Source organism: Oryx dammah, unplaced genomic scaffold, assembly GCF_014754425.2.
Source record: "Oryx dammah isolate SB20612 unplaced genomic scaffold, SCBI_Odam_1.1 HiC_scaffold_18, whole genome shotgun sequence".
Taxonomy (NCBI): domain Eukaryota; kingdom Metazoa; phylum Chordata; class Mammalia; order Artiodactyla; family Bovidae; genus Oryx; species Oryx dammah.
Genome location: NW_024070202.1, coordinates 75,222,870 through 75,236,330, shown reverse-complemented (window position 1 = coordinate 75,236,330; position 13,461 = coordinate 75,222,870). Strand labels below are relative to the sequence as shown.

The 13,461-nt window shown below is 48.1% G+C and overlaps 1 protein-coding gene across 4 annotated transcripts in view; it reads right to left on the bottom strand.

The window, feature by feature from the left end:
- The window catches only part of TNS3 (tensin 3), a 221,616-nt gene that overhangs the window by 39,860 nt on the left and 168,295 nt on the right, over window positions 1-13,461 (bottom strand). For all 4 annotated transcript variants that reach the window (XM_040259791.1, XM_040259792.1, XM_040259789.1 and 1 more), the window contains 3 exons: window positions 9,050-9,213; window positions 8,022-8,148; window positions 7,851-7,934 (listed from right to left, as the gene is read on the bottom strand). In XM_040259791.1, the coding sequence (XP_040115725.1) occupies window positions 7,851-7,934; window positions 8,022-8,148; window positions 9,050-9,213 (375 nt within the window). The remainder of the gene's footprint in view (window positions 1-7,850; window positions 7,935-8,021; window positions 8,149-9,049; window positions 9,214-13,461) is intronic.

Below are 13,461 nucleotides of genomic sequence, written 5' to 3'. Positions count from 1 at the left end.
GGCACCATCTGGTTGGTCTCTTCCAGCCGCCTGCCAGCCCCTGACATGCCCACCAGCCTGGCAGGTCCTTAGGGGGGCTGTGCTGTCAGCTCTCAGCACTCTGTCCTGCTCAGCATTAATTTAATGAAACAGAATCCGGGGCCTCTGCTCCACCCAACAATGCAGCATCTGCTGGATCGCCCTTAGAACTCAGTATATGACATGGAAGTCCAGAAGCCTTACGAAGAAGCTGCTTCAGAGAAGACCCATGCAGGCTTCTCCCATGTACACAGAAGGAGAGGGCAGAGACCACGGAGAGGAGACTTTCAAGGACCCGCAGGTCTTCAGCACAGGCTCTGCCCTAGTGAAACAGAGCTAGAAGGGATCTCAGAAAGACTCCAAGTGATGGTACATCACACAGGAGTCCTCAGAGCCACTCTGACACCTGCCTGCTGCTTTCGCAGGGATCACCTGCCCATCAGCACCTGGGGAGGCACTGCCCTATGCATTCTAGGATCCAATTCAATGGTCTGCTTCTGCAGAGAAGGAATTAAAGACAAACACAAAAAGTCAACCCCAGGACCTCAGTTACACACTGACTTCACAGCAGTCCAACCTCATGCTCCTCTAGGAAATCTAACTTCAACATCACTAGGTCCCTCCGTCCCATGGTGTGACCCACTGAGACCTGAGGGCATGTGACATTCACCCCAAGATGTCCATCAAGAGCGTGCCAGGTCCTGGAGCACAGGAAAGGTTTTCCTTATTTTCAGACTAGGGAATTCTCATTTCCCCTGGCTTTTGTGTTTTTTAGACTTGCTCTTTCTCTTCACAGGTATATATTTAAGTGCACAGCATGTAACAAGTGCTCAAAAAGCAACAAACGCCTTGGTCTGGGCATAACTGTGAATATGTGAAGATATACATCCTCAGTGCATATGTGTGCTATGCAATATATATATGCAAACATACTAACACATGACAGGATTTCAACCACACACAAAGCTTCTTTACCTCATCAGGGTGGTTTGTCCAGTGTCCCTCTCTGTTAAGGAGGCACTAAAATGAGGGCACCAGGTTCCAAAAGCACCAAGCCAGGTGGACCACAGCCAGTAACCAAGGGTGAGAGGCAGATGTCAGACTTAAATTGTCACACTTCTCAGGTCTCATAAACCCAAAATCTCCCCAAATGTATCCCGCAGAATGCGGAGTTTTCACCAGGACAGCCACCCCCATGTTACACCATGCTAGGAATCTGCGGTCCCTGCAGGGCAGGGAGCGCCTCTATAGGAAAGGAAAAACTGCCAGGAGCATGCGGGTGCATGCTTCTAGTAAGAAAACATCTCAGCTGTTACAGGCCAGGGCTCCATGTGCATTTTCCTTCAAGTCATTCCCAGTTCTCAGAGGCATCCTATCCCCATTCAGAGAGGTGAAGAGAAAACAACACACAGGCCGAAGCGGTGGCCATGTCTGTAGAGGGATTCCAGACCCCACACCCACCTCAGGCCATGGGAGAGGGTCAGCAGCCTGCAATTCACTCCAGGGCTGAGACCGACCCATGTCTGTCTCCCTGGGGCAGAGCAAAATTGTGATAGATGATGGGGCTTTGGAAATGCATTCATGACCAAGTGTATTTCGAACTTAAAAACCATATTGTAAGGCAAGTTTGGGGTACTTGTCCAACGTCATGTACGTGTGTGTGTGTGTTTGTGTGTGTGTGTGCATGATAAGTCATTTCAGACTCTTTGCAACCCTATGGACCATAGCCCGCCAGGCTCCTCTGTCCATGGGATTCTCCAGGCAAGAATACTGGAGTGGGTTGCGATTTCCTTTTCCAGGGGATCTTCCCCACCCGGGAATCAAACCAGTGTCTCTGACATCTCCTGCCATGGGCAGGCGGGTTCTTCCCCTCTAGAGCCACCTAGGAAGCCCAATATCATGTACAATACAGCTGCTATTATTTTTGCTTCAGTTTTAAAACTGTCTTAAGAGGTTTGCAACCGGTACAAGAACTGTATAGTGGTGACTGAGGACCCACATGTGTCTGTCACCAACCCCAGGGCCTGCTCCCAGACCACTGGCCTCTGGGGTTGAGCACTAAGAGAGCAGCAAAAACCCATTGGCGGCACATCAGAATAAGTTTTATAGGCTGAGATTCAAGAGCAGTCCACCAGATGGAGGATGACATGAGCTGATAAAATAAATTTAGAGAAACAAAGACTCCTCTAAACTCAAAGGAAGCAAACAAAAGATGCCATTCATCACGATCGGGAAATCGTCGGCTCACGTGGGGACCCTTCCAAGCCAGCCTGTTTGGTGGATGAGGTGTCAGCACAGGATGCCAGCATCTTGTATGTTTTGAGCTTCATTCCACTCAAGCGAATGAGTGTTCTCATCTCTGCAGACTGCTGACCACACATTCACAGGCCAGTGCTGCAGGCTGACCTCCAGCCAGCCAACACCGCTGTTTATTTTTAAATATTTTGAAGCAGTCAAGTTTCCTTTTTTCATTTTCTAAATCTGGGGTGGCGGTGGGGGGAGAAACAGTGACTAACCCTGGCAGTCACACTGGGTCACAATGACCAGCAAGCGTCCTTTTGCATAGAATGCAAAGTATACGACATGTGCATACAGATGTGGACCTCCCTATACATAGCTACATACACATATGCACCTCAATGTAAACATGTTATATATACATATATATACACACACACGTATCACTTTTTAGGTTCTGCAAAATTCAAAGCCATCGGGGACTTGCATAAATGTCACACATGTTCACATTCAGCACATGTTTTTATTCCTATTATAAACATTCTCATTAAAAGTTCATAAAATTTCTAAACCAAACAGAGCTGGGTATAGAAAGAAAGCGGAGGTCTGGGAAAAGTATTTTACAGTTTGTCAAGCTTTGAAGAATGACAACTTTTTTTTTAAACAAAAATAAAGCACTGCCTCAAACTAATCTCTCTCTCTCAAGACATTCCTGAATATTCCTTTCCTTCCTCCCTCCAGCAAATGTCACCCATTTTTGCCCTTTGAAACCAACTCCAAGAGATTTCAACAGCAAACCCATACCCTGCAGGCCAGGGCCTCCTTCTTGAAGGCTCAGAGCAGTCCAGGGTCAAAGCCCCTCCTCCTTCACATCACCACCCACAGCCCCAGGCAGGGCCCTGAAAACACCAGCCCTCCTCGCAGAAACATGGGTATGCAAGCTATAAGTTGCAAAATGTATAAAGGCCTTTCCTTTCAGTAAACTAATGCTGTTAATCGTGTTCATTGAAAGCAAAAGCCCCCAAATGTCCCCTAAATCCCACTTGTAAAACCATCAGGTGAAGATAATGTTCTGTAACCAAAGATGATGGTCCTCCGTGTTGTGAATGCACAAAATGCCCCTGAACTGTGCACTGCAAATGGTTCACTTATGTGAATTTTATCTCAATTAAAAAAAAAAAAACCTATTATGAATTAAGTTAGAAGCTGAGCTTTATCAGAATCATACACTTTTAATGAGGCCTTTCTTCATGTTTTTTTCCCCATTTATTTTGAAAATGTCTAGTCTTTCAGACAGGAATAACAATTCATAACACTTCATAATTCTCTCTTGCCTTCATAAGGATTGATAGTAAATGACCTCTTTACCTAATCTCTTACTAATATTTTTGTTTTCAAGAAACACATTTCCTTCTGGGGCTCTAAAATATTCTAGACCCAACTCCAATGCTCGGGGGTTCCCTAAGCCAACTAGCAATGCTCCGGAACCAGCCTGGGGTGCTACAGTTCAGCTCAACTCTGATCATCTGTGCAGACAGCATCAAACTCCAATAGGCTAAGGGTTCAGTCCCACAAGGCTGTGCTCCCTCAGACCAACCAGCTATGATCAGAGGCTCTCACAACCCCTTTCTCAGGCTGCAATAATTTGTTACAGTAGCTCACAGAACTCAAGAGGAACATTTCACTCATCAGTTTATCATAAGAGGATATAACTAAGAACAGCCAGACTGGAGAGATAGGGAAGGGCAGGGAGCTTCCATGCTGTCTCGAAGCACCTCACTCTCCCCAAATCTCCAGGCGATCAGCACTGAGGAGCTCCCTGAACTCTGTCCTTTGGCTTTTTTCTAGAGGCTTCATTACATAGGCAGGGCTGATTAAATCATTGGCCACTGGCCACCGGTTCAACTTCCAGCCCTCTCCCCTCCTTGGAGGTTGGGGGGAGGGGAAACTGAGAATTCCAACTCTCTAATCATAAGGTCGGTTCCCTTGGCAACATGGCCCCCAACTTTTCCAAAAGTCATCTCATTAACATGACAAAAATCACCTTTATGTTCTCATCACTTAAGAAATTCCAAAGGCTTTAGGAGTTTGGTGGCAGAAATAAAACTAAATATATATTTCTTATCAAAAATCACAATATCACAGACTCATATCTGGGATTTCTAAGATAGCATTCCCAGAGATGTATGTCTCCCAGGGAGTAATATAGGCTGTGTCAGGGATGCACTGAAGAGACAAGTCACAAGGGGAGCCACTCCAGGCTCCTGCTTGAGGGTCCTAGGTGGGTAGGACCTGTTGGTCTACTCGTGGAGCTCACAGTATTCTGTCAGACCCTGTGACATTCCACCCTCTGCTGCCAGCTGTCCTCCCAGTGCCTACAATGGCCCTGCCATCTCCCGCTACCTGGCCCCAGTCCTTGAAGCTATCATCTCCTCTTCGAGTTAAAGCACACTGCTAGGATAATTCAACAATATTTAAATTCATATTTAAGTATGGACAGGGAGGCCTGGCGTGCTGCAATTCATGGGGTTGCAAAGAGTTGGACACGACTGAACTGAACGGAACTGATTCATTATTTGAGTAACTATTTAAATATCCCTCACTTTGCTGGAGTGAGTACTGTAATTTAAAAGAGGAGTTGTCTTAACACAGGCACAGGCAGGAACACAACAGGGAAAGGGCAGGCTACACTGGGTTCTGACCCAACCATCTATCATCAATAAACTTCAGCTTGCTTTCTGTTTACTTGTTCACTGCAGAGGTGGGGGGCGGGAATGAGGTGTGTGTGACATGGAGGCTCCTGAGACCCCTGGCACTGGAGTCTAGGGGCTTAAACTAAGTGCCACAGGACATGCAGGGACACAGAACAGAATGTGTGCTACCTCAAGCAGAGGGCAGAGATGCCAGGTGAGAGGGGATACCGTGGGGCTCTCCCATGACCAAACTCTCCCTCCCTGACCTACCTGAGAGAGGGTCCTGGAGCTTCTCTACAAGGCCTCAACCCTGGCCTTTGATGTCTGTCCTTGGAGGGCCCAGTCTTGGCAAGGATTCTGCTGAGTCATCTCCTCTGCTTGCTCCCTGATCAAGTTCCTCATCCCCACCCCTGATGCTCAAGCCTATCTTCAGCAGGATCCTGTTGGGCCAGTTTGGCAATAATCTCCCTTTCCTTGATGTTCCTCTTAGTAACTTTTCATCCCCTGACCCTGTCACAGCTCTTGCGCTGTCTTTGCAGCATGAGGAGTTGAGCTCAGCTCCTTACCCTGCTGCAACAGTACCAAATAAAAAGTGTCTCTACCACCTTTAATTGGTGTCCTGCTGTTTCTCCCTGACATTTGTCTGCTGGCTGTCTGGGAAATAAGTTGACACATTTAGGTTTGTGCTGACTAGTGCTGGTTGCTCAGTCATGTCTGACTCCTTGTGACCCCATGGACTGCAGCCTGCCAGGCTCCTCTGTCCATGGAATTCTCCAGGCAAGAATATTGGGGTGAGTAGCCATTCCTTCCTCCAGGGAGTCTTCCCAACCCAGGGATTGAACTCCAGCATTTCAGGTAGATTCTTTGCCATTGTGCCACCCGGGAAGCCTTTATACTGACTAACCTGGTACCAAGTTCAGGCTGATGGAATAACACACACAGAGGAATTTTATGTAGTTAGTGTTACACTAGCTGCATACTAACAAAGAAGCCAGAACATAATTGACATCTTAATAGCAACAAAATCAGAAATAGTCATCAAAGCTCAAATCCATTCTGATAGGGTCAGATGATTACACTACCTGACCTGTGAATCTCCCACAAATCCAACACACTTTTCCCCATCATTTCTGAAAGCATTTTTGTCAAAGCTGCTCCACCCCACTGCCTATTTCCAACTGCTGCTCTGCATACAGCAGATGGATCAATATATGAAAACAGAAGCCTGAGCAGTTGCCTGCCTGTCTCGAGCCTTGTTAATGACCTACCACTGCTTGTAGATGGCCATACCACTACCCTCCATAGCTACAGAGAACAGCTGTAGCTGGGCCTCTGCTCATACCTCCAGTGCCCTGCAGACCCCTGGTCTCCATCCTCTCCTGGTCTGAAGGACGCTCTGCCACAGGGCCTGTGCCTGCTATTTCTCCATTCCAAATGCCCCTCTCCATTCACCTAGTTAACTCCTATTTAATCCTTCTCACCCTTCAAACCCTCAGACCTCCTCACCAGGTAAACAACCAATAAAAATCGGCAGAGTGCCATCATTCTGTCCAGGGCTCTTCCCCATCACAGATCACTACAAGACTGAAAAAGAAACCCTGTTGTAAAGAAGAGGGTTGAATATAGTCCCTACCTGGGAGCCACCACCACCATCGCTGTGTGTCAGGGGTTAGCCATACCCCTCATACACTGCAGAGCACATGGGACCCCCAGTCAGTGCTGTGTGTTTGTCTCTGAGCTCCTCCTGGGCAAACGTCCTCAAGGATTGCCAACATGAAAATATGGATGACTCAGAAGGTGTTCTTAAGATTAAATAGCTCCTCAACCATGTGACCCTGCAATCCCACTCCTGAGCATGTATCCAAAAGAAAAACAAGATCCAAAAGGACACATGCACCCCGATGTTCACTGCAGCACTGTTTACAATAGCCAAGACCACACGTAAGCAACCCAAAGCCGTAAAGGAAACTTTGGAAGAAAAGTGGCCCTTCCATTAACGATATATAGATCCTGTTTTCTCTGGAGAAAGAGGGAAAATGGAGCTAGCTGTCATCACTACAACTTCCTCTGCATAAAAGACAGTATTTAAATACAAAGTCTGCTTCCCCCTCCCACCAAAGCGCATCTGATGAGCAGCAAAGGGAACCCTCACTCACCTTCCCCAGGGCAGAACAGCAGGAATCCCCAATTACAGAGAACAGCGATTCTAAAATGTAAGTTCAGCTTGGGCTACATCCCCCCTCCACCTGCCCGGGGCCATGACGTCCTGGACTCTCAAGGGAGCTGGAGAATGTCCATACCAGGAAGCAGTGCTGAGCAACCCACCACCACTGTGTTAACGCTCCCTTCCCAGGGCCGGTGCACAGGCTAACTAGACCCCACAAGTATGTAAAGTGCTGGGCGGAGTGGGGGCAGGGTACAGCAGACAAATCCGAAGTGGCCACTCAACTGGGGAGATTCAGGATGGTGGCCAAGGACGTAAGGAGTCAGGACAGGGCTCTGTGAACATAAAAGACGGGATACCTCGCCACAGGCAAGGGGCAAGGGCAGCCATGTCTTTCAGAGTGGGGAGCTCACTGCTCTCTGAAAGCAGCCCTGACTTTCTCTGAAAAGGGTGGGTGGGGTGTTTCAGTTTCTTCTTTCAACTCTAAGTAATGCTACAAGGAGCTGAAAAGCATTGATGTTCAGCTGCTGAGAACACCATGACCCTACCCATCAACAGCTGAAAGTGCTGAGTGAACAGAAGGGAACACAGTCAACACCACTCCTGCCCCCAGCAGGCTGCATGTTGTGTCCCTGCATCTTCCCCAGCTAGAACCACATTTCTTAGGTGTGACACACGTAGAAATATTTCTGCATGAGTGGACATCTACAGCAGAGGAAAGGAGGTGGGTGTCTTACCATGAGCTCCTTTATACAGAGCACTGGGGCTGCCCATCTGTGGCGCGGATGGGCTGAACGGAGAGTAATGTGGGCTTGTTGTCCCTGGAAAAGAAGGCAGAGTGAGGAGCTGTCCCCCTCTCCAACCTGAAAGGGTAGGATTGCACACGGGGAGCTCTGCTGCTTTCTTACCATACGGCGTTTCTGGAGACACAGGAAATGCAGGGGTGGGAGAGGTGGATTCACTGCCACTGTTGGTTGGAGAGAAGATCCTGCCATCAATCACATCCAGGTCTGGGGGATACGTGGTGATCACTGCCTGAAATTGGCAAAGTGGAAGTCAGGTGAAGGCCACCTCCAGACAGCTGGGGTTCCTGGCCCTCACTGAGCCAGCCTTCTTCTAAGACTTGCAACAGGAGGCAGCCGTGGACAACTGGAAGAAGCTTCAGTAACAGTCAAGGCAGAGCGAAGTGTTTTGTGGTCAATATTACATAGTTCATAAGTGGAGATGACAGAGAGTTTATTTAGCAGAAGGAAATGAGTGTTAAGTAAAAAAAGCAAGATAAAAGAATCGTCACCTGTAATGTGTTTACAGATACGTAAAATACCCAATGAATTAAACACACAGGCATAGAAAAGAGGCTAGAAGGATACATTCCAGATATTAACACTGCAACTTTCTTTCCTTGTCTATTCTGGGTTCCAATTGTGCACTTTTGAGAATAAATGAAACCCTAATTTCAAAAGGTTCATCTTTGGGAGTTTGCCAACCTGTCTTACTTCAATTCTGATTAAAAGCCTTAAGTATGGCTCCTCAAAAACACTCTGTAGATCTCCCCAAAGGACACATATCCACAGTGACCATATTTCTTCTTCCCCGCTTCCAGGGACCCCAGGAGGCTTTGGGTCAGGGACTCGGGTTCCTTTAAGATGACTTCCGTTTGCCCTTTGCCACTGTTGTTCACCCATGGACTTCTGAGACCTCTACCCTCACGACTCATCACATACTTGGCCCCTCAATCCCCATTCTACAGATCAGAACACAGATGACCAAGTGCATGCTGGCACAGCTCTCTTGGGAGAGGGGGGATCCCACCCAGTTGCCAGGCCTGCCTTCAGGGAGGAACCATGTTTGTGAGATGGGGACAAAGCTGGGTGGGGAATTGAACTGGCGACTTGGGACAGGGCTCAGGCCAAGCTCTGGATAGCAGAGTGTATACCTCTTTGGTGTTGTCTGGGGAGAGAAAAGGCGCCAGGCCTGGAGTCTGTTCTGAACTGGTGGTCTTTCCCCAGCTGCATTTGGAGAAGGTAGGCTGCTCCCCAGCTTCGTTATCATACTGCTCAAGGCTCAGCTTCCGGAATCTTCCCCCGAGTGGCTCATCCCCTGTTAGGAGAGAGACAAGTGGGCTGCAGGTGCTTTCATCATGGAGAACACTCACCTTCAATTAAAACCGACTTTAAAACTTCTCAGAGGCACTCTGTATTTTGAATTTTTTTAGTTCCAGAACATCTTCATCACCCAAGTCATACTCCATACCCATTAAGCATTCACTCCCCATCCCCGACCTCCAACCCCTGGCAACCATTCATCTACTTTCTGTGTCTATGGATTTGCCTACTTTGGACACTTCATGTACATGGAATCGTACACTCCACGTTCTTTGGTGTCTGACTTCTTTCACCCAGCATGACCCTTTCGAAGCCCATCCCCTTACTGGGTGAAATGACCACTGTCCATGTCCCATCTGTTTTTCTTAATATCAGCTCTAGCAGGGAGCCGTGCCTTGCTGGTTCCCCAAGGTCAAGAACCCTGCCCGGCCCACCAGAGGTGCTCAGGAAGCATATGGAACAAAGAAAGGCTGGGACCCAGGATCAAAGCTTCTTCCCCATCACTGAGTGAGCAACAAAGAACAAGACTGAAAGAAGCCAGACTGCCTAACAGCCACAGGGACTTGGTCTGAGGCCTCTGCCCTAGTAATCCAACTTCTTCTCAAGGCATCGGTGGTCAACTTTGGGGTCAGAGTGCTTGCACCTTGCTCTAGTCTGAGGAAGTAACAGCCACTCAGACCAGAGACACAGAAATCTTTTCTTGAGTCACAAACAGGAATACATATTCACTTGTCTACACAAACGGTCACCTTCTTTATATGTTGTGCTGCACCTTTAAGAAAAGAACTTTGTCCATTCTTTGTTACCACCATGAATCATCTAAGGGCTTATTTGCTCAATCCCAGTGTACAGGTATAGTGATATCAGAATTGTAACCAGTACGACTTTTTATTTCAAAGTGTCAAACAATACTTTGTGTTTTATCGGAGGTCCACACTGTTGCTCAAGGGAGCCACAGGGGCTGCTGTGCATAGACATGTAACCCAGGGGGCATCCTCAGACTCACAGGGAGGCAAGGAAGCAGCCCAGGCAACCAGCAGCTCTGACAGACTGCCTACTCCTTTCAGAAGCAGCTTCTGGGGAGGACCAGGCCATGGACGGTGGCCGGGGCTCTGGGATAGGACTGGGCTGGGTGTGACCTGCGGTGGCTGAGAACATGCCAGAGGTGTGTGCGAGCCCTGTGTGCTCATCCCCAGTCAGGGCCAGAGTGCCCTGAAGGCCACACCACCTGCAGAGGTGCACGGTCGAGTGAGGTCCCTGAGCATGACCGCTCGACTCGTAACCGTGAGGAATTCTGGGCAGGGGAAAGCTAAATTCAAGCACTAGCACTCAACAGCCACTGCCCCACATCATAGATCCTTCAGCCGTGCCCCAAAGACCACTTTATAGGGGATGGGGGAGAGGGTCTGGGGAATCTCAGCAGGGGTGGTTTGGGAGACTTGCTGCAGGCTATTAGGACGGCAGTGTTTCTTTCTATCGATGATGCGTGTGTGTGCTAAGTCACTTCAGTTGTGTCTGACTCTCTGCAACCCCATGGGCAATAGTGCGCCAGGCTCCTCTGTCCATGGGATTCTCTAGGCAAGAATAACCTGGAGTGGGCTGCCATGCCCTTCTCCAGGGGATGTTCCGACGCAGGGATCAAACCCACGTCTTTTACGTCTTCTGCACTGCAGGCAGATTCTTCACCACTAGCGCCACCTGGGAAGCTCTGCACAGAGGCATCGCTCTCCTGGCAGAGTGTGTCTGCCCCTCCTAAACAGGCAAAGATATAGGCACCAGAGTTATCAGAGGCCAGGCCTCCCCAGACAACAGACTGTGCCCTCCTCTCAGACTGCAGTGCAGACAGGAGGGACCCCAGCACCACTTCCAGCCCTCTGTGACACCCCTGGAGAAACAAGGAAGTGGGGGGCATGATGCTGCTGTGGCACTGGGATGCGCCCACGTGCGCCCACCTCTGCTGGGGGAATGACAAACAACAACCCAGGCTCCCCACAGCAGCCAGGCCTGGGCATGCGGGCCCACAGAGAAAAATCCCATAATCACAAGATTAAGGTGGTGCACTGCGTCTTTTTGCAGACGAGGAAAATGAGGTCTTGGGTTGAGACCTGCCCTTCCACACACAGCACACTCCAGAAGTTTACTGCACTTGACACTCTCTTTCTTACAAATGGAAGGTTTGTGTCAATTCTGCATCCAGCACGTTTACTGCATCACTTCCCACAGCACTGGTTCACTTTGTATCTCTGTGTCACATTTTGGTAATTCTCACAATACTTGAAACTTCTTCATTATTATATTTGTGATGGTAATTTGTACTCAGTGGTCTTTGATATTACTGTTGTAATTACTTTTTTGTTTTGTATTTTTAAATTAAGGTATGAACACTGTTTTTTTGTTTTTTTGTTTTTTTTAGACATAACACTCCTGTATACTTAACAGACTACAAAGACGCTTGCTCCTTGGAAGAAAAGCTATGACCAACCTAGACAGCATATTAAAAAGCAGAGACATTACTTTGCCAACAAAGGTCCATCTAGCCAAAGCTATGGTTTTTCCAGTAGTCATGTATGGATGTGAGAGTTGAACTGTGATGAAAGCTGAATGTCAAAGAATTGATGCTTTTGAACTGTGGTGTTGGAGAAGACTCTTGAGAGTCCCTTGGACTGCAAGGAGATCCAACCAACTGCAAGGAGATCAGTCCTGGGTGTTCACTGGAAGAACTGATGCTAAAGCTGAAACTCCAATACTTTGGCCACCTGATGCGAAGAACTGACTCACCAGAAAAGACCCTGATGCTAGGAAAGATTAAAGAAGAGAGGAGAAGGGGACGACAGAGGATGACATGGTTGGATGTCATCACTGACTCAAAGGACATGAATTTGAGAAAGCTCTGAGAGTTGGTGATCAACAGGGAAGCCTGGCATGCTGCAGTCCATGGGGTCACAAAGAGTCAGACTCGACTGAGTGACTGAACTGAACTGAATAGTATAAATATAACTTTCATATGCACTTGGAAACCAAAAACATATCTGAGTCACTTTATTGAGGCAATATTTGCTTTATGACAATGGTCTGAAGCCCAACCTTCAATGTCCCTGAGGTCTGTACCTGTGTTTAGTTTCTATGTGAAGATCCACAAACACAAACAGTGCCTGGCGTCTGATTAACAAACATCATTCTGACAAGTCCGCTGGACCCTCCCATTAGATACTGAGACAATCCCGTGGGAGGTGGCTTTCTGCACCAATACGCTCAGAGGAGTTGTACAAGTTACCCTAATTTACAGACAGCAGGACTAGAGTGTCCTCGAGGTTTGGATGGGAGTGCCTCTTGGGATCACACCCTTTGAGTCATCCAACAGCGGCTGGAGGCAGGCTGCCCACCCTCTCCAGGGAGTGCCTTGATTCCATTTCACTTAGTCAGTTAAATAAGAAATGCTTCAAACCCTTACTCAGAACTGTAGTAAAGAAGCCACTCATAAATCTGGCTATGACCAAATTTTTCCTCTTCAGTAGAGAAGTCCAAAGAATCTGTCTGACAATTCAGGAGACGTGGGTTCAGTCCCTGGGTTGGGAAGGTCCCTTGGAGAAGGAAATGGCAACCCACTCCAGTATTCTTGCCTGGAAAATCCCATGGACAGAGGAGCCTGGTGGGCTATAGTCTATGGGGTCACAAAGAGCTGGACGTGACTGAGCAACTGAGCATGCCCTCAGAGAAGTCAAATCCGGAAAAAGAGGAAGGAGGAGACACTGCGAGCAGGACAGAATTGCTGCACTGAGCCCTGTGCCCACACCGTGATTCTCAAATGTGACTGAACATTAAAATCATACTAAAAATCCTCACTCTAGGGCCTCACCCCTTACCTGTGAAGTCAGAACCCTCAAGAGTGAGGTCCAGGTGTCAGCACTTTTTTTAAACTCTCATGTTTCCAACACACAAACAAGCTCGAGATCCAGGGCTCATCTCAACCTTGGATTCACACTGGAGTTTCACAAGTGGGGAACATTTAAGATAATTCTGACCCCTGAGACATGACCCAGGCCAATCCAACCAAACCTTCTGGAGGTGGAAGCTACACGGGCACTTTCATCACCTGCATTTTGTCCAGTTCCTAGGTGAGTGTGCTGTGCAGCCACGCAGCAAATGCTGGCTCTGATGAGTGAATGAAAACTCATGACCTCCTAGAACATGACCTTCGTCTTCTATCTGGGGCACTGTGAGGTAAAGCGCCCTTAATCTATTT